The sequence below is a fragment of the Pipistrellus hanaki genome (genome assembly GCF_964339955.1).
Source record: "Pipistrellus hanaki genome assembly, chromosome: 9".
Classification (NCBI taxonomy): Eukaryota; Metazoa; Chordata; class Mammalia; order Chiroptera; family Vespertilionidae; genus Pipistrellus; species Pipistrellus hanaki.
In genome coordinates, this window is record NC_140511.1 from 51,700,507 (window position 1) to 51,722,857 (window position 22,351).

Here is a 22,351-nt window from a genome sequence, read left to right on the forward strand (position 1 = left end):
CTGACTCCGTTACAATAGTAGTGTCCCTATTTTTTCCTAGTATTGGCATGCCACACCCACTGCGCAATCCTAATCTGGAATTCACTAGCCTGTCTAGGGAGCCAGAGGGCCACTTATGAAAAACATCTGACTCTCCAGCTCCCTCACCTACCACGTTAGTGCCGCTCACAGCAAGATCTGCAGCCTGGTCGTTACCATCCTAGGAGATGCAGAAACTGAAAGCAAGCACTTAGAAGATTTTATAACAATTTGATATTGCACGATTTCCAAGAGATGATTACTTTACAGTCATTAATTTTATTACTTTTAGCAAAAGTATCAGTCCACAGGAGTAAAAATGAAAAATTTCAAAAACTGGCTCTTTGCCGCCGACAGTCAGGGAAGGGCTGCACAATGCCATCCTCACTTGCCAGTCAGAAGAGGACAGGACGCCAGGATGCAAACCCTGGGTTTTTCAATCTTTCAAATGCTTACGCATCTACACAGTGATATCCACCTGCAGGCTTGTGTGCCTACATCATCTATAGTTAAGTACGCTGCACCGGCTGTTTCTTAATCCTCTGACATCCTACCCTATGGAGCAAAATAACTGCCCCATTGCCCACAGAATTTGTGAGAATAACTCACTCTTACTTCCTCCACTTCGTTGTCCTCCAATCACACCTCATTCTCCTGTAACCTGGTTCCCACAACCAGTGATGGAAACAAATCTCTCCAAGTTCTCAGCAACCTCTGACACTCACTGCTGCCTCTTCCTCACTGGTCCTTGTAAGCCTTTCACCACCCCTCAGTCATCTTCAAAAATATGTCTCCTGGCTATTTCTCCAGGTCTGATGGTTTCTCATGGCTTTTGGTTGCCTCTTAATCTTCTCCCCACAATGTTCATTTCCCCACAAAATGTCTACCCTTGGAACTTCCCTCAGACAAACTCTATTTCCACTCCCACCTCTTCGATCATTGGTTCATACTAGATAAATTCCAAATCTGCACTTCTAGTACTAGCCTCTCTTTTTCTTTTTCTTTCTTTTTTTTTTTTTTTTTTTTTTTTTTTGAGTTCCACTCCCCATTCTCAAATGTCTCCTGGACTAACCAACCTTGGGTGTAACCGGCACAATCACCATATATTTCTATCACTAGAAGGCTGCCTGTGCTCCTTATTCATTCATCAGTTGGTTTTCTGCGCCTGCCAGGAAACCTGAACATAGCAAAGTAGACATGGTTCTGCCCTCACAAAGCTTTTGACCCTATGGTGCAGGTCAGGCAAGACACACAAAATAACACAGATGCTAAGTGTCATTAAGTAAACACAAGGCAGTGTGATACTAGAATAGGTGGTCAAGAGAGCTCTGTGAGGAGGTGGCATCTAAGCCAAGACCAAAGGATAAAAACAGCTCATTGAAGTGGTTGAGTGAAGCACCTGATTTGGAAAATACATGGTGTGTACCAGAGGGCAACAAAGTTAACCAACCTGAATATAAGTGAGAAGCAGGAAGATGACAGTTCCTTGTAGCCTATGGTAAGAAATTTAGATATTAGACCAAGAGCATTGAGATGATGACAAAATGGAAATAAACTACTTCAGAGTACACTGTAGTACCCTGGCTGTGAGATAAGGGGCTTAGACGAAAGTGACGGAACAACTGGAAAGAGGGCAGATTCCATGATTCCAATAGCTTTACCTGGCAACCCTTCTTTCAGTCCTCACTTCTCTGTTGTTCATACCTTCATTAGGTTAGAGCAAAGCACCCCTTGTTCAGAACCCTTGGCAATTTTCCATTATAGACAGAAGGACCATCCTATTTGAAGTCCTCCACAACCCACGCTGAATCTACTTTATCAGTATGTTTTTCTCACTACACTTAAAATCCTTTTAGGTTAAGGTTCCAATCCCAGAAACACACCTTGCCATTCTGCCAACTCTGTGCCTTGGCGCAGGCTTGCCCCCAGTCTTTCCACCTCCTTTCCCCACCTCAAATCCTATCAGTCTGCAAAGCTCCAGCTGAAACATCACTTCTAATTAAGAAGCTCCCCCAGATTTTTCAGGAAGCATCACTTCTGAACTCGACAACTTTTGGACTCTTATAATCTGTTTTATCTCTACAGCCCCCTCCCCCCTTTTTAAATATATTTTATTGATTTTTTTTTTTTTTTTTTTTTTTTTTTACAGAGAGGATGGGAAAGGGAGAGTTAGAAACATTGATGAGAGAGAAACATCAATCAGCTGCCTCCTGCAGACTCCCTACTGGGGATGTATCCGCAACCAAGGTACATGCCCTTAATCAGAATCGAACCTGGGACCCTTCAGTCCACAAGCCGACGCTCTATCCACTGAGCCAGTGTTTCCCAAACTTTTGACATATGTGTACCCCTTCTATAATTTTCGTAACGCTGAGTACCCCCGTACTCATGAGAACGTAGAATTAGGTGCAGCTAAGCACGGTGCAGTGCATCCCCACCAAACTCTTCCCGTACCCCTGGGGGTATGCGTACCACACTTTGGGAAACACTGCTGGAGCCAAACCGGGTAAGGCTCAGCTTTTCTTTTCTTTTCTATTTTTGTCCCTCTTAATCTTCTCCATTGGATATTGAATAATTTGTAGGAAGAAAAGGCTCCAATGCTTTAATTTCCCTAAAAACACCTAGTAAAGTCGTGTATAAAGAAATCTGTTTACACTGAAATACCCTTTTTCTAAAAAGTACTTTGAAACTTTATAAACAGTCACTGGTTAAATATTCGTAAGTGGTGAAGTGATATTGAGAATGACTACTTTACTTTCGACTCCTATTTACCTGCCAGTCACCTGTTCAATGGGAACATTATGGATAGGAATTGAAAAAGAAGTAAAGTGGCAATCAAAGTTAGAAGAGGAATAAGCAAGACCTTGAGTATATACAAACTTGTCACATCAAATTTTAAAAGTCAAATGATAAAGGAACCAATTTATATTATAAAACTTGAAAGCCCTAAACTTAAAGAATCATCCATTGAAGATGTATGTCAATAAGGCATAATGTCCAACTCTAAAATATTATAAATCCTTAAACAATATAGGGAGCAAATTCCTAAGGCAGAAATTCATGACTGTCAATTCAGGAAATCCTGTTTGAATGAATTTACAAATATATAAAGAAACATAAAAGATTCTACAGTTAGAAATGTAACCTTAAATGCTAAACGTGCTCAAGGGAGCAGGTTTGGCAAACCATGGCCCGCAGACCAAATCCAGTTCTGCCACCTGCCTTTGGTGGTGTTTATAAAATTAATTTTAAAAATTCAAAAGATTAATACTTCATGACATATGGAAATGATATGAAATACGAATTTCAGTGTCCACAAATAAAATTTTATTGGAACATAGCCACATTATTTCATTGTTTATGGCTGCTTCAGTGATTCAATGGTAGAGACTATATGGCCCACAATGCCCAAGATGATATTTACTATCTGGCCCTTCACGGAAAAAATTTGCCAACCCCTCAGCTATAGAGAAAAGATTTCAAGTCAGAGTAAGAGAGCTGCAGGGACCTGGGACTATATGAAGGGAATCAAATAGCAGAGACTTCAGCTTCCAACCACAGAATAACCAGGAACAGGATTTACCCTCCTACCTTAGACAATCAGAAAGCTGGTGTAAAAAAATGTGAAAATTTTTTTCAGGCATTCTATACCAAGCAGCATAGAACTACAATCCCTGATGGAAGAACAACAAATAGATAAGCCTTATAATTGCCCTGACTCTGCCTAGAGGCACACTCCAAACTACAGAGGGATGGGAATTCTAAGCAGGGCACAAATGTGTTCCTGAGCTGAAGACAGGCACTGGAGATCAGAGAGTTAGAGGAAGCTGAAAGTTGCAGGGCCAAGTTCTGGAAAGGAGAGAGCTACACAAAAATGCATAGAGTCAATGAGTCTTCACGGAGTATTAAGATATACATGTACTAGTATAGAGTGAAACTCCAGTTAGCTGGACAAAGAATGGCCCAGGAACTATGAATAGAATGGTTCCCAGAGTTCACATGGAGCTGCAAATTGTTTCAGTTCCCAATGGCCATATTGGAGAGTCCACATTAATTACTCAGTGCATTCAGTAGAGACCCCAAATGGGCCACACCTATTAGTGGAACTAAACTATCCTAGGGAAAAGCTACTTGAGACAGCATGAAACTTAAAAACAAGCTTTAAAAGGATCAAACTGAACTGCAAGTCAATTAACTGACAACCAGACAAAGGCCCAACAAAATCTAGGCACCCAACAACATAAAATACACAATGTCCAGCATTCAATCAAAACTTAGTGGGCATGCAAAAAAGCAAGGAAATGTGACCCATAACTATTATAGAAAAAAAAAAATCAGTCAACAGAACAGATGCAAAAATTACAGAAATGATAGATAGGATCAGCTATTTATAACTGTTCAAATATTCAAAGCAGAAAGAGAAAGTTATTTTAGTGACCGTTTTCTCAAGGAGGATATATAGCTAGTACCATTCTAGATGCACAGAAGTGAATGTATTACATGGAATAGTTAAGGGGCATTAGACTCAATTCTGGGAACCAAATTGAGAGGGGCTAGGTAAGAGAAATACATAAACATAATGAGGAGAGAAACAGGAGATAGAAAAAAAAAAACCAAGCAGCCCTGGTTGGTATAGCTCAGTAGGTTGGGCACTGCCCCATGCACCAGAGGTTGCTGTGGTTTGATTCCAGTAAAAGACACATGCCCGGATTGCAGGCTTGAACCTGGTAGGGAGTGTGCAAGAGGCAGCCGAATAATGTTGTGCTCTTCCATCGATATATTTATCTCCCTCCCACCCTCTATTGAAAAATCAATAATCTATTCTTTTAATAATAAAGCCTGGCTAGTCTTCTCAGTGGTTAACCATTTGACCTATGAACCAGGAAGTCATGATTTGATCCCTGGTCAGGGCACATACCTGGTGTTGCAGGCTCAATCCCCAGCAGGGGGCATGCAAGAGGCAGCTAATCAATGACTCTCATCATTGATGTTTCTGTCTCTCCCTCTCCTTTCCTCTCTGAAATCAATAAAAATATACATTTTTTTTAAAAAGAACCAAACAGAACTCTAGATAAGAAAAAAAAGAATAAAATGAAAAATTCATTGGATGGGATTAATAGCAGACTAAACATTTATAGAAGGTTTGGGAACTTCATGATGGAGCAATAAAATTTATCCCAAGTGAAACACAAAGAAAAGAAGTAGTAAACTGAGATAACAAAACTTAATTTCCAGGCTGCTCTGCTACAAATCATCTACTCAGAATAAAATGCAAGGATTCCCATTAAGTCTGCAAATTACTTAGTATCATGCATCTGAAGTTATCCATAAGTAAAAAAAAACTTTCCCAACTGAACGTGCTGACAAGAGTAAATGTGTTATCTTCCTGGGTAATAATTTTCATTAACATTCAAATAAATGCATGTGCTTTCGCTTCAATGTTTGAAGCTTCATTCATCCTCAGATGTAGTCCCTTCTCCTGTACAGTTGAAGTACCTGTCAGGGGCACATCACAGAAAAAAGTTTAAAAAACACCGACTTAAGGAACTACTCAAAAAATCCTAAGAAAAAACCATTTCACTTCAAGTTCACCTACTAAATGACCAACATTGACTTTTAGATTCAAAACCCCAAAGGTACTGTTGGGAAGAGGCTTCGAGCTACTAAAGTAAGTTTCCTCCAACGTTCACTCCTTCAAGAAACCACCGAGCTTTGGCCAACTTGGATCAGTGGATAGAGCGTCAGCCTGTGGACTGAGGGGTCCCAGGTTTGATTCCAGTCAAGGGCACGTGCCTGGGTCGCGGGCTTGATCCCCAGTGGGGGACATGCAGGAGGCAGCAGATCAATGATTTTCTCTCATCATTGATGTTTCTTTCTCTTTCTCTCTCTCTCTTTCTCCCTTCCTCTCTGGAATCCATGTAGAAATATATTTAAAAAAAAGAAAAGAAATCACTGAAATAACAAGTCATCAAGCAGCATCTTGTGATACAGATCAATTTTAATTCCAGCACCTGAAACTATACAAGGGTACGCTTTATAAACCTCCTGGGACTGTTGTACACATTCAATAAAGTGACAACTGTGCAATACCACTTAGTATGTCAAAATCAGGAACAGATTTTTGAATTGTTTAAACACAATCCACAGAATTAAAAACGAAATCAGAATCCACCCACAGTTATAATAATTGTCCATTTAAAGGTTTACAGGTACTACCGGACACACAGTCAATATCTAGCGAGACGGTGAGGGTGATTTCAGATCCTCATCCTGCTGTCCCTCCTGGACAGGTTTCTTGGGCAGCTACGTGACTGGCCAAAGACTGCCACGACCAGGACCAGAAGAGCAAGTCAAGTTCCACCACAGTTCCTGTAGTTTTCACTTTTTTTTTTTCTTTGTCAGTTAAAAGTGAACAGTGAGAATTAAATACTTATCTTTACATATGCACAAGATATGCTGTGAAAGCATAGTTGCTTACAAACATATAAAAATACTTGTTAACTAGTTTGATAAGAAAATAATGTATAAAAGTATATAGCAAAAACATTAATCATCTCTGACCCTGGAAAGATCAATTCCTTATTTTATATTACAACAAAAACAGTTTTAGTTTTTTTGAACCCCCTTATCCAGAAATACTTACAAAGGAAGACACACATAAATTCTTTATTTTTACTCTGAATATGGTTGTGAAAAGAGTGAAATTAGAAAACCAAGACCACTGAAATGCCTTAGTCCAGAAGGAGTCCAAATATTTGGCCACACAGAATCATCTTTAAGAGCAGGAGTAATAATAAAGGCTTTTTAAAGCAGTTTTTAATTTATAAATACAATAGGCATTTTGGTATTTTGGCCACTGGAAAACAAAGGCTATAGCATTAGTACAGGTCTGAGATGTCTCACTTTTGAGGATTCGATTCAGTGTATTTAAGGTAACTAAAGGTGACATAAAAAGTTTTAGAGATAGGCAAAAATTCACATTTTAAAAAAAACCTCCCTATGCTTCTATTTAGATTAACAGTAGGCAATATGATTCCAGACGTTAAAAGTTATTTCAGAACCCATGATTTCAGCTTGGCAAACAGCTTAGGTTCCAAATCTGATTCATCCCTATTAAAATGTAAGCCCTTAAAAAGAATGTGTCTGTTTATACAGTTATATCTTTTGAAATAATCAGAAAACTTTTGAAGCAGCCTTAGTGTTTCCTTTCCATCTGTCTTGAGACTGCCATGGGGTCGGCCTCCCAGAAGTAGTCAGCCAGCTTCGTGGTCAGAGGCCCCCGCCGTGGTCACTGGTCTAAGGCTAGAAAGGTACCATCGTGCCGTCACCGTTAAGGAGAGAAGGCGAGGGCTTTCCTGGCAGTTGGCAGCTATAACTGAAGGGATTCTTAGAAAATGACACAGTGGCAGCCTTTCTTGTCTTTTTCTTTCCGCGTTGGCTCTGGTGAAGGAGGACATTCCTGCTCCTGAAATTTCCTGTAAGACAGAAAAACCTACATATAAGTCTATAAAATCTACATATGCCTTCTTCGTAATATATTACAAATGCAGGTAATTTTTTGTTAAATCTAGGGAATGTGCACATGTTTTTCAATGCTAAATTTCACCTAGGGAAGCAAAGCAAAACTTGGGGAGAGCAGTGCCCACAAATACTTTAGTACCAGCATACCAGGCTGTCCAAGCTTCTTCATTAAATGGGTGAGATGCTGAACCCAGTGCCTCTAAATTCTCTTCCCAAATTAAAGTTCCATGACCCCAAGGTATACTTAAAATAAGTATGTATCACTACAGCACAGTATAAAATTACCCTTATGAGGTATTCATCCATGTTCCTATCCAAGTCCTGCCACCGACTAGCTACAAGTCAGTATTAGACAAGTTAGTTGACCTCTCTGAACCTCCATGTTTTAGAAGGGAATAATAAAAACCCACCGTTTACAGTTGTTATGAGGATTAAAGATCATGTTATGCTTAGTTATTGTTTTACTCCTCACCAAGGATATTTTTTCTTGATTTTTAACGAGTGGAAAGGTGGGGAAGAAAGAAAGAAGGGGGGGGGCGGGGAGGGAGAGAGGGACATCAATGTGAGATCGATACATCGGATTGGCTGCCTTCTGCACGCACCTCAACTGGGCCACGGATTGAGCCTGCAACCGAAGTATGTGCCCTTGACCAGAATCGAACCCAAGACCAATCAGTCTGAGGGCTGACACTCTAACCACTGAGCAAAACCAGATAGGGCTGTGTAGTATTTATATGCCTAATAGAACCTAGCATTAGAAAGCCTGCCCTACCCTCTCCTCACTCCTGAGGGATGGATGGATATAGACAGATTCTGAGGATCAAATCCAAAGACAAAATATTTCAAAAAAAGGCGGTAAAAATCATTTTTAAGGACTAATTCATCTCTGTGTACGTTACAATACACATGACATAAAATTTACCATCTTATCCATTTTTAAGTGTCCAGTTCAATGGCATTTAAAAATATTCATTTTATACTACTGAAACCCATTTGGCTCACTGGATAGAGCATCGGCCTGTGGACTGAAAGGCCCTGGGTTCAATTCCAATCAAGGGCATGTACCCTTGTTGCGGGCACATCCCCAGTAGGGGGTGTACAAGAGGCAGCTGATCGATATCTCTCTCTCATCGATGTTTCTAACTCTCTATCCCTCTCTCTTCCTCTCTGTAAAAAATCAATAAAAATATATATATTTTTTACAAATATTCATGTTATATAACTATCACCACTATCCATCTCCAGAAGTCTTTCCTCTCACAATCTAGACTCTGTATTCATTAAAAAATAACAGGCCTCAGATTTTTAACAAACTAGTTAAAAAAATATAACCTTTACCTCACCGCCTGCCCTCCACAAACAACGCTCAGGCAAGGGATAAAAATTACAAGAAGTTCAGATATCAAGTCAGCTTACTGGTAGATACACAATTAACCTGAGCCCACTCCACAGACCTGTCAAACTATCGAACTAGCAGAGAACCCAGTAGATCTAGCGAGTGGGGGTGTGTAGTAGTGGCCAGCCACAGACTCAAAATCACCAAATCAAACCCTGCTCAAGAAAGTACCTCAATCTCTTCTCACACACTAACATATACAGAAACTCCAGTGGACTTCACCCAGCACCTAAGCTTCCTGGAACCCATTAACACTTTGTGAACCATGGGGGCCAGCTAACAGAAAGACTCTTTGTAGTCTCAATTACACTCCGTGACCCATGGGGACACTCAGTATCTATCACTTGCTTATTACTCTTTGCTGGGAGGAGCTGGGTAAGAAGCAAAGCTAAGAGCACAGTCTGGACTCAGAGCTGTGGACTCAAGTCCCAGTTCTGCCATTTAATATGCCCAAGCTTTGAACAAGTTAGTTAACCTCTCTGCACCTGTCTCCCCATCTGAAAGTGGGAATAAATGAAAGTATTTGACTTACAGGGTTGTGGTGAGGATTAAATATAATAATACACGTAAAGCACTTAACCCAGCATCTGCCAGGAACTACCCTTAAATGCCAGCTGCCATCATCACTATCCTCACACCACCACCTTGGGAAATTGCATAGATTCTTTTCAGCATTCCTATGTGGCCTCTCTACTTTAATTTAATTAAGTTAGGGTTTATATGTAGGAAATACCTAGAATATAAAATGGACCTAATTAGAATTTTTAGGACATGTGTATCAATCCCCAAATCAGAATAATTTCTACATACAATTTCCTTTCTTATTAAAAAAAATTTAATGGTTCCCACCCCCTGTTAACGGTTTTGAAAAGCATGGTGTGATTACCTGTCAAACTCAGTAAATTAAAACAAATTTCTAGAGTATATCTTGCTTACCTTATAACCCGGACAAGTTCATGGAAAGCTTGATCTACATTCATCCTAATCTTTGCAGATGCCTCCATGTAAGTAACCTTCAGCTGTCGTGCTAACTGCTGTCCTTCTTCCTGAGTTACCTGTAATTCCAAGAGTAGTGTATGAGGTACTGTGTTAACAGTGAGATCCGCTCCATCTAACCTTCAACCACGGCTGCACTGCTAATCCACCCAGAGGCCAAGCTGGTCTGTCACAAAAGGACTTAACAGCTCAGCACACACTGAAGCCCAGCTCGGCAGAACACAGGAGCCCACATCTGTGACAGGAGCACGACTTCAGTCTAGAGGTTACTCAGAAAGTATTAAACACAAGAGTGATAAGTCTGGGAAGGTAAAGACCAAGATGCTATGAGAATCTGTAACCCTGTCCGGCTGGTCAGGGAGAGCCGCCCTGAGGAAGTGACACTTAAGAACTAAATAAAAATACGGAGCTAGCTGGAGGTGGGGTGAGGAGGTATCCCTGACAGGGGAAAGAGCACCCTGGAGCAAGGGCCACAGTGGGGAATGTGCTTTCCAAGTTCCAGGAACTGAAAGAAGCTAAGAATGGCTGGATTCAGCAAACCAAGAAAGAAAAGGACTAGAGGTGAGCGATGGGGAGGAGGACAAGCCTCAGGAGGCTTGGGGTCTTTTTCACTTCTGCACTTCCCAGTACCGGTCCATAGGAGATGCTCCACAAACAGGTGGGAAAATGAACGATGAATAGGACCACGAGCCTCTGCAATGCCTTTCTTACATTAGGAGGCAAAGGAAGGCAGGCAAGGAAGGGTGCCAGAGCTGAGGACAGGTAGGCCAGAATAAGAAAAAATTAACTGAACTAAGTAAATACCTTATCTATTTTAAATGTAAAAGGTCAGACCAGTGATATTTGCCCAAAATTATTAAACCATATAACATTTACATTTATATAGTGGGGCTGAAAAGGTATGTTTTTGAAAAAAGACTTTATTGCTGTCACTATCACAAAAGTAAACACTTGTAGAGAAGTTAGAAAAAAGATATGGGAAAAAAGAAAAGATTAGGAGCCTGTCATCCATAGAGAACCACATTCTTCTCCCTTTTCAATGATATACCTTTTTCTCTACAAAAATAAGATTATAACTTCTATGTATTTGTGTTACACCCTGGAAACACGCTAACCTCATTTATCTACAATAGGTGTTCTTTGGTATTAGCCTTTCCACATAAACAGCTTATGTCATTTGCTAATAAAAAGTTTTATTGCTTCCTTTCTGACGTGGATGCCTTTTCTTTTTTTTCTGGCCTTAGCTCACTGCCTAGAACCGCCAGTACAATGACATCTGTGGTGTGAGGGATACTTCTGACTTGTTTCTGATCATAGTGCCAAAGCATTTGATCTTTCACCATTACATGTGCTATTTGTTGCAGGTAGGGTTTTATGTACCCACTAGAGGCCTGGTGCACAGATTCGTGCAATGGTTGGGTCCCTCAGCCTGGCCTGCAGGGATCGGCCCAAAACTGGCTCTCAGATATACCCCGAGGGGTCCAAATTGGGAGAGAGCACAGGGTAAGGCTGAGGAACCCACCAGTGCACAATAGAGGATGGGAAGGGACCACAGGGGGACTCCAGGGCGTGTCCAGCCCATCTCTCCCAGTACTGATCGGCCGGACCCCAGCAGCAAGCTAACCTACTGGTTGGAGCATCTGACACCTGGTAATCAGTGAGCATCATAACGACTGGTCAAACGGTTGAATGAACGGTCAGACACTTAGCATATTAGGCTTTTATTATATAGGAATAGAGGCCCGGCGCATGAAATTTGTTCCTCAGCCCAGCCTGAACCCTCTCCAATCTGGGACATCCCTCTCACAATCCAGGACTCCTGGCTCCTAACTACTTGCCTGCCTGCCTGCCTGCCCCTAATTGCTTCTGCCTGCCAGCCTGATCATCCCCTAACCACTCCCCTGCCGGCCTTATTGATGCCTAGCTGCTCCTCTGCTGGCCTGATCATCCCCAACTGCCCTCCCCTGCCATCCCGATCGCCCCCAAATGCCCTCCCCTCCTGACCTGATTGTCCACAACTGCCCTCCCCTGTGGGCCATCTTGTGACAATGTGGGGGCGGCCATCTTGTGATGTGAGGGCATCGTGCAAGGGCCACCCAGGTTTTTATTACAGATAACAGCAGAGATTTCAGCATCCCTCTCTCAATAATTGATAGAGCAAGGAGAAAGAAAATCAGTAGTGAATAGATGGCCTGAACCACACTATCAAAACACCTTATGCTAATCGACATGAGATGTCCTTTGTCATCAAGCTAACCAAGGTCCTCACTATTCCATTTGCCAAGTGTTTTCATCAGGAATGAACGTTGGATTTTGCCAAATGTTGTTTCCTATGTCTATTGAGATCATATGATTTTTTCTTTTTTAGTTTGTTGATATGGTAAATTATATTAATCATTTCCACATGTCAAATCAATACTGCATCCCCCACTTAAGGGATGATTCATTGTCTTTTCCATATATTGTTGAATTCAATTTGTTACCATTTTACATTTATGTTCATGAGAGATGTTGGTTGTAGTTTTCTTACATCTTTGTCTGGTTTTAGTATCAGAACAATGTTGCTTCATATGATGAGTGGGACAGAATTTTCTCTTCTTCAATTTTCTGGAACAGTTTCAGCAAAATTGGTTCTATATAATTCACTAAAGGTCCCATCTAGGTTTGTTGTTTTATTTGAGGGAAGGTTCTTACACTAAATTAAATTTATTTTATCAATACAGTACTGTTCAGATCATTTTTTCTTGAGTGAGCTCTGGTAATTTGCACCTTCCAAGCAATATGTCTGTTTCATCTAACATGTATAAAGTTATCAGTTTATTAGTGTAAAGTTGTTTATAGTATTTCTTCATTATTTCTTAAATATTTATATATCTATAAAATCTGAAGTGATGGTATCTTTCCCATTACTGATGTTGATAATTTGTGTCTTTTTTCCTTTTTACCATTCTAGCCATATTTGTCACTGATCTTCTAAAAATCAGTTTGGGTTTTTTTTTCCAGTGTTTTCTATTTTTTATTTCATTGCTTTCCATTCTTACCTTTATTGTTTCAATTCTGATTAGTATGAGTTTAACTTACTCTTTTTCTTTTAGTTTTTAAGGTAGAAGTCACTGCATTGAGACCTTTCTTTCCTAATAAAAGCATTTAGTCCTATAAACTTCTTTATATACTTCTTCAGTAGCTCCCACAAATTTTGATATGTTGTTTTAATTTTCATTCAGTTTATAATGCTTTGTAATTTCCCTTTGGGTAGTATTTGTTTTTTGTTTTTGTTTTTGTTTTTGTTTTGTATCAAAGATTAGAAGTATGTAGTTTCCCCATATTTAGAGATTATCTAGATTTTTTTTATTTCCAATTTAATTTCACTAAGGAGTTAAAATAAAACATATGTTGTCTCATTAGAAATCCTTTAAATTTATTGAGATTTGTTCTATGATCCACTCTCATTTCAAAAGAATGTGCATTCTTCTACTGTTAGGTGAAGTGTTCATTAAATGTCAATTAGGATAAGTTGTTTGAGAGTGGTGTTCAAGATATATACATATCGCTATTGATTTTTTTTCTGCATCCTCAGTCAATTATTAAAAGAGGGGTGCTGAAATTTCTGACTATTAGTATAAATATGTCCATTTCTCTTTGTAGTTCTTTCAATTTTTGCTTCAAGAATTTTGAAGCTGCTATTAGGTACATGAATATTTAGGATTGTCATGTTCTCTTGATGATTAACCTCTTTATCATGATGACACAATCCTCTTTATTCCTGGTAATATTCTTTTCCATAAAATCTATTTTGATATTTATAGAGCCATTTCAACTAATTTTTTTTTAAATGTTTTTATTGATTTTTTAGAAAGAAGGGAGAGGGAGTGACAGAGAGAGGGGGGGGGAGAGAAACATCAATGTGAGAAAGAAACATCGATCAATTACTTCCTGCATGCACCCCAACAAGGGAACAAACCTGCAACTCGTACGTATGCCCTGACCAGGAACTGAACTGGTGACTTTTTGGTGCACAGGATGATGCTCAACCAACTGAGCCACACTGACCAGGGCCAAATGTTTTTTCATTAGTGTTAGCATGGTATATTTTAGCCCAATCTTTTATTTTTAACTTATTTGTGTCTTCACATTTAAAGTAGATTTCTGGTAGTGTCTTGATTTGTTTATCCAATCTGACAATATCTGCCTTTCAATTGAGGTGTTCACACTATTACATTTAATGTTATTGTTGAGTCACCTTGAAATTTGTTTCCTGTCCATCCTATTTTTTCTTTGTCCAACTTTTCCTTTTTCTGCCATGCTGTGGATTAACTATATTTTTTTAGTGATTCCATATTATTTCCTATGTTGATTAATGAGCTGTATACTTATTATGGTATTTTAATGATTGTTTTAGAGTCTATAATACACATTTTATTTCATTCATCGCAATCTAATTCAAATTACATTATACCACTTCATGTGTAGTTTTAAGAACCTTACTACAAAATGAGTATGTTTCTCCCTTCTGCCTTTTTTTTTTTTATTACCTTTTACCTCACAATACATTGTTATTATTCTTGCTTTAAACATCCAATTATGTTTTAAAGAGATTTAAATAACAATAAAAGTAATTTATATTTACCCACATAATTACCATTTTTGGTACTCTTCATTTCTTTGTATAGATTCAGATTTCCATTTGGTATAATTTCTCCTTTTACATTTCTTATAATGCAGGTCAGCTGGTAATGAATTCTTTCACCTTTTGTATACCTCGGTAAAGTCTTTTTTTTTTTTCCACCTTAATTTTTGAAATGAATGTTTAGTGGGTACTGAATTCTAGCAACAGTTTTTTCTCTCAGTACTTCAAAGACGTTGGGCCACTCCAGTCTGGTTTGCATTGTTTCCCAGGAGAAACTATGATGACTGGTCACATCTTTATCTTTACTCCTCTTGTCATTTTTCAGATTCTCTCTTTATCAAGAGTTTTAAACAATTTCATGATAATATGCCTTGTTGTCATTTTCTTCATACTTCTTGTGCTCATGGTTTGCTGAGCTTCTTAGATATACAAGTTTATGGTTTTCATCAAATTTAGAAATTTTTCATCCTTTATTTCTACTGTTAATCACAGACATTGTAGATCTAACTTCTGGAAGTTCTATTTTGATCTTTATACATCTTCTATGTCTACAGCTAACATATTCAGTCTATTCTCTAGCTTCTTTAACATAGGAATATGTTTTAATATTTGTATTCACTAATTCTGTGTCATTTCTAGGTCTGTTTCTATTCATAATTTTTTCCAAGTTATGAGTCATATTTTCCTGCTCCTTTACATGCCTAGTAATTTTTGAGTGAATGGTTGGGTATGGGACTTTGACCAACTAAGTTCTGGACAGTTTGTATTCCTACAAATGTTCTGAGCCTTCTTTTGAGATTCAGTTATTTGGGAAGTTTGATCCTTTTTTGTTATACAGTGCTAGAACAGTATTTAGTCTAATTCTGCCCCACAAGTGAAACAAAACACTATTCAATACTCCAAGAATTATAAGGTTTTCCATTCTGGCCGATCATATTATGAATTATTTCTGACCCTATCTGAGCTCAAGGAATTGTTCTCTCTAATCTTGTCAGGTAGTTTGTTTTCCCAATTTAATAAATTATATTCCCAAAATTTAGCAACCTCAATGAAATACCATTAGGTTATGACATTAATGCATATACATCTAACAAGTACTTCATAACACTTTATACCCTGCTGTGTTCCAAAAGGGTGGCAGGCTGGTTTCAAGTTTATGTAATTTTTAAATTTACCCTTCCTCTCTTCAAAATAGCATATGTACCATAAGACATATGGTTTTGAAATATAAAGCAATCAAATCAAACAATCAATTAACAAGTAAGGAAACCAAGTAAGAAAGTTTCATGAAGCCAAGAATTTAGAAAGAATATTTTTTAAATATCCTTTAAGAAAAAAAACTGACATGGTAAATTCCTTCCTATAAAAATACCCCCATGTTGTCACAAATTCTGTTTCTTCTCTTTGGGAGAGACCTCCCAACTCTATACCCTTAATTTGTTTCTTACTAATACTTCAAGACTGAAGCAATCAGCAATTTCTCCTTAGTGTTGATGCTGTTTTAGAATAGCCTGCCAGAACTCTCGTCACACCCCGACGTGGCTTATAATAAGTGTTAACACACTATACTACACTATAAATCTTTGGTTTAGGTTTGCTGTTCTCCTGCCATTGTGTTCTCTGTAGCTAGGGAATAAGGAATACTTGTCTTTGTAAATCTAGAGTCTAGAAGAGTGCAAAGTAGTTAACTAAATAAACATATGTTAATGAATATGACCAATCAAGTAAGTACACCTGGAAATAAAAGAAAGGATGGTATAAGGAGAAAAATAAAAATACATATTTGAGACAAGTTCATCTCAACAACTTACTTTATTAATATAAATTTGACTGGGAAAGGAAAATATGTGCCCTTAAGAATTTTCCATTTGTCTTTCTGCTCAATTATTCTTCAAAAAGGTGTCTGTCTTATCTTCCCTGCATAATGTAATTCAGTTAGAGGGGAATAGCAAATGACCTGTCTTTATAGACAGTAAGAAAATTAACAAATTAATGGTTTTTAGATGATAAAACAATCCCACTGCTAAGACTGTGTATGTGCTTAATTTATTTATTTTTGAAGCATGGTCTAACACCACTATCTTCCAGGAATTAAGGTCAGCTAAGTTTGTACAACCACATTTCTGGTCAAGAACGCTCTAACCACATATAAAGTTGCTGTCAAGGTCACTTGGCCTAATTTTAACTAAGTGGGAAAGGCATTGCTACCAAGACAAAGAAAATGAACATCACATGAAACAAAGCGAAGCCATAGCACTGGGAAGCCAGAAATCGACAGAAGCTTGAAGGCTCAAAACAAGGCTTTCTTAGAGATCCCTCAGAGAGTTTAATAAAGGTGCCAAATACCCAGCCTTATCCCCTGGAGATTCGGATTTGGTACGTCTGAGCTGTACCTAGGAATGTTTTGTTTTAAACAACTGAAGTGAATCTGATGCAACCTCCAGGGAGATTATTCCAAGGCACAATATATAGTAGCAGAAATCCACAATAATATGAACTTATATAATATTGTATGTTTCTAAATAGAAAAGAGTAAAATGGGAATGATGAGAGCAACTTCATTAAAACAAACTGAGTTTAAATGGTAGAGACCATAGCACTTGTAATACTTATTTAGGGATGTGTGTAGTTAATGAATAACCTAAGTTTACAGAGGCAAAACTTGTTTTTCAAACCTATTACGTAGAAAGAGTCATTACATTAATACCACATCTTGATTCGCTGATGCTGATTCATTCATTCAGCAAATATTTACATCTTTGTTCTATGTGCTAAGGATAAAGCATGGACAAAACCAACAGGTGGAGATTGAGGCCCTCAATGCACATACTTTAAGTCAACAGTTGACAAACCTTTGAGATGCAGTCAAGGCACAAACAGGTAAGGTAGAGGACCCTTGCTCTATTGTTAGAGGGGGTTTCTTTTTCCTGGGAAGTGGCAGGAGCACTCTGTGGTCCAGGTACTGACAAGTAGGAGGAGTAGACACATTTAGGTATCTATCATTATGAGTGCAATAAGTTCCTTTGTATGTTTTTTAATAAATATTTTAAAAATTTTGTTATTCATTTTTTGAGAGAGAGGAAGGGTGAGGGCGCGAGAGAGAAACAATCAGCAGCCTCCTGCATGCCCCTTACTGGGAACTGACGCAGGCCACTGAAAATTAAACACTGAATGGGGAAGTAGCAAAGAAAGGGACAAGATAAGGCAACCCAGGGAGGAAAAAAGGGGCTCACAACAGTGCATCCTAGACAGAGCAGTCTGAAGGACAAGGAACTTGAAATCGTATGTCCATAAAGTCCACAGCCTGAGACCATATGCTGTCTTATTTACCTACTCTTATATTTTAGCGAGAGCAAGCCAACCAGTTACCTATGTTATCCCTGCACTTTTGACAGGATAAACAAAGTGATCAATGCTTCTGTGAGGAACCAGGTATGTGGTAATGCTAACTAACTTGCATTCAAATCTCTTTTTATAAACTTCAGTGGTTTTGTTTTTTCCTACTGCTCTGTTGTCAGTATCTGGAAAAAGAGTTCAATAAATTTTGAATAGATGAAAGAGCAAGTCTACGAAGATACAGAAGCCAAAGGAAACTTCTTCTGGCTAATCTCCCCTCCCTTATGGGTTTAGCTCAGGGGCCAGTGGCAGGAAGCCCAAGGCTGAGCACACACTCAGAGAACAAGGGGAACGGGCATTTGCTAGCAAAGAGAAAATAGGCTAGAAGCTAGAGAAAGTCCAAAGGATCGAGTCTAAGGCAAAGGCAGAAATGAATGAGCTAGGTCAACAACTATGAGCAAGTCTGACTGGTTACTGACTAAGAACCTGGAGATGACCAAAATGTAAGCATTTCTAAAGTGGGGGAAAGGGGGAGGGAGAGGATTTCCTAGGGCCTGTCCAGGCTCAGTTGGTAGAGCAATTAAGGGTGCCAAGACATTACAGAACATCGCCTTTAATTGTGAAGAAACTTAAAAAATATAACATTTCAATTTCAAATGTAGCTGAGTATGGCCCTCGAGGCTGGGAGGCATGTTTGTCCTTATACATCCCTGGGCCCTAAGACACCCTAGTAAGGTAAGATGGGGAGGAGTCAACAAAGGCCACTGCAGGGGAGAGGAAGGGGAGGGAATGGTGTCCCAGAGATAAGTAAACAGTGTTTCAAAAAGGAGAATGTGAGCAATTGTGTCAAATGTCACTGACATCTGTGCAAATGGTGACCTTGACTGGGGCACTGCATGCCAGAAATCAGCGCCAGCAAGAATGGCAGGAAAGAAAGCAGAGGGAGCAAGTGTACAATGCTTTTTAGGAGTTTTGCTGTTGAGAAAGAAGCAAAAAAAGTACTTGAAGAGAAACGTCAGATTAAGAACCAGTATTTGCTATAATTCCTTTTTGTTTTAAAGATTATAGCATACTGTATGCTAATGGGAATGACCATGTAAGAGAGAAATGGGGCAACTTGAATGAAACAATTACTGGAGCGGTGCCCATGAGCTGGTGAGAAGGAAAGGGACTCAGTGCTACGGAGGGGCTGGTTATACAGAGGTGAAGAGTTAATCCATGTAAGTGGGGGAAGGGAGAATTGATGGGACACATGTGCACTGAGGTTAGTTCATGTGGAGGTCAGAACATGTAGAAACTTGTCAGTGAAACAGAAAAATATCACTCATACAAACTGATAGGAAGAAGAAAGTGTTGTAAGTTTAAGAATGAGAAAGTAGAGATTAAGCTATATTACCAAGCCACTGTTCTCAAAACTGCCTGGTATTGGCACAAGAACAGACATATATACCAATGGAACAGAACAGAGAACCCAGAAATCGACCCAAGCCATTATGCTCAATTAAAATCTGATAAAGGAGGCAAGAGTACACAATGAATCAAGACAGTCTCTTCAATAAATGGTGTTGAAAAAACTGGACAGATACATGCAAAAATAATCAAATAAAACTACATCAAAATAAAAAGGTTCTGCACAGCAAAAGAAACCATCAACAAAATAACAAAAAAGCCCACTACATGGGAGAACATATTTGCCAATACTATCTCCAAAAAGGGTTTAATCTCCAACATTTACAGGGAACTCACACAACTTAACAAAAGGAAGATAACCCAATCAAAAGATAGGCAAAGGCTGAAACCGGTTTGGCTCAGTGGATAGAGCGTCGGCCTGCGGACTAAAAGGTCCCAGGTTGATTCTGGACAAGGGCATGTACCTTGGTTGCGGGCACATCCCCAGTAGGGGGTGTGCAGGAGGCAGCTGATCGATGATTCTCTCTCATCGATGTTTCCAACTCTCTATCCCTCTCTCTACCTCTCTGTAAAAAATCAATAAAATATATATTTTTTAAAAAATAGGCAACGGATCTAAATACTTTTTAAAAAAATATTTTTAATTGATTTTAGAGAGGGAGAGGGAGAGTTAGAAACATCAATGATGAGAGAGAATCATTGATCCAGTGCCTTCTGCATGCCCCTTACTAGGGATTGAGGCTGCAACCCCAGGCATGTGTCTTTGGCCAGAATTGAACCTGGGACCCTTCAGTCCGCAGGCTGATGTTCTATCCATTGAGCCAAACTGGCTAGGGCCCTAAATAGATACTTTTTGAAAGAGGACATACAGAAGGACAAGAGACATATGAAAACATGCTCAAAGTCACTAATCATCTGAGAATTGCAAATCAAAACAACAATGAGGTGCCATCTCACACCTGTCAGAATAGATATCAACAAATCAACAAATGACAAGTGCTGGAGAGGATGCAGAGAAAAGGGAACCCTCGGCACTGCTGGTGGGAATGCAGACTAGTACAGCCACTGTGGAGAACACTGTTTCCTCAGAAAATTAAAAATGGAACTCCCATTTGACCCAGTGATCCCACTTCTAGGAATATATCCCAAGAAACCAGAAACACCAATCAGAAAGGATATATGCACCCCTATATTTATAGCAGCACAATTTACTATAGTTAAGATTTGGAAACAGCCTGATCGCCCATCAGCGGATGAGTGGATTAAAACACTGGTATGTCTACACAATGGAATAATATGCTGCTATAAAAAAGGAAGTAACTCCTACCATTTGCAAGAGTATGGATGTACCTGGAAAACATTATGCTAAGTGAAATAAGTCAGTTGGAGAAAGATAAATATCACATGATCTCACTCATCTGTGGAATATAATGAACATAAGCTGATGAACAAAAACAGATCCAGAGTCAGAGAAGCATCAATCAGACCATCAAACCTCAGAGGGAAGTCATGGGAGGGTGGGGTTAAGGGGGTGAGATCAACCAAAGGACTTGTGTGCATGCATATAAGCATAACCAATGGACACAGATACCAGGGGGGTTAAGAGCATGAGCAGGGGGGGGAGGGGGAGAATTTGGGAGTCCAAGGGGGGATAAGGACACATATGTAATATCTCAATCAATAAAGATAATTAAAAAAAAAAAAGAATTAAGTTAGTATAAACCAGCCTGCAACTAAATACTGAAAATATTCTTTTCTTGCTGATTACTGGTGGTAGAGCTGGCCCATGTGAAAAATTAACAGAAAATTTGGTCACTAATGTGGCTTAGAAAAAAAATCAAATCCTGTCATTTAAATCAAATCCATTCTCTACATGGAAGTAATTTAGCGCTAATAATGGGTAAATTAGGCCTTTCGGAGTAACTTTAAGATTGTCTAACTAAATTAGAGTTTGGATGTTACCCAAGAAATTATAACATGTGAACTGGAGCTGGTACAAATATTGCAGGTTTATACAGTCCACTAAAGTTCTACGCAAAAAATGTGGAAATTTGATTTTCCCAAATCTATAATACTACCTTTTTATTTCTTACCTATTGTGACTTCTACTAGTATAAACAGTGTATAATGTCAAACAGCAGTTTTTTGTTTTTTGTTTTATCATGGCACTTTCAATTGTTGCATTAAATACATCTACTCACTTACATAGAAACAACTGGTTTTCCAAATGCAAAATTCCTTCTCACCTGTCTCTGATGATCCAGATCTGCTTTGTTACCGATTAAAATCATTGGAAACTCATCACGATCCTTTACTCTGAGAATCTGTCTTTGAAACTTATAGATTTCTTCAAAACTAAAAAAAGAAAAGCAATTAATCAATTTGGCCAAGGGGCAGCATATGTCCCTTGTCCCATTTAATACTCTATTTCATTTTCTTTCTAAAACCCAGAAAATCCAAATCCAATAAAACAGGGGTGTAGACCAGCGGTCACCAACCTTTTGGACCTCACGGACCACCCAGCAGTGGTCCGCAAACCACCGGTTAGCGACTGCTGTTCTAGACTGAAGAGAGATCTCCATTTTAACATTGGTACAAACCTGCCTCTATCTGTGACTGAAAAGACCAGCAGGAAACCCTCGCCAGTTCGCATGTACTGTTCTCTCATAGCTCCAAACTCTTCTTGTCCTGCTGTATCTAGAACTAAAGAAAAAGCAACACCTGTAACTGTGTCCATGTTTTCAATGTATAAATTGCCTCCCACAAAGGCAGGTCCAATTAATATGAGTCTTTCAGAGCATGCCCTACTTAGCGTGATAAAGAAATGGAATTCTTCTCCTTTTCAGACTTTATTCTCAATACGAAAGACAAATATATTCTAATGGCAGCCAGTTTCAGGATTACCTTCATCAGCACAGGTTGATTTTGCAGTTAGAATATATTAACATACCAATTATACAAGGTTAAAAATATCAAATACATCTTGGAGTCAGATAACCTCTGAATTCATTTGAATGCTTATCTCCTCCATGGAAAGAACTGGAAAA

General features: G+C 38.9%; 1 protein-coding gene across 1 annotated transcript in view; it reads right to left on the bottom strand.

Moving 5' to 3' along the window:
• Positions 1-5,998: 5,998 nt before the first annotated feature.
• The window catches only part of RRAS2 (RAS related 2), a 74,918-nt gene continuing 58,565 nt past the window's right edge, over positions 5,999-22,351 (bottom strand). The window contains exons 3-6 of the mRNA XM_084893989.1: positions 21,905-22,007; positions 21,551-21,659; positions 9,872-9,990; positions 5,999-7,493 (exon numbers count right to left, since the gene is read on the bottom strand). Coding sequence (XP_084750115.1) covers positions 7,406-7,493; positions 9,872-9,990; positions 21,551-21,659; positions 21,905-22,007 — 419 coding nt within the window. The 3' untranslated portion in view covers positions 5,999-7,405. The remainder of the gene's footprint in view (positions 7,494-9,871; positions 9,991-21,550; positions 21,660-21,904; positions 22,008-22,351) is intronic.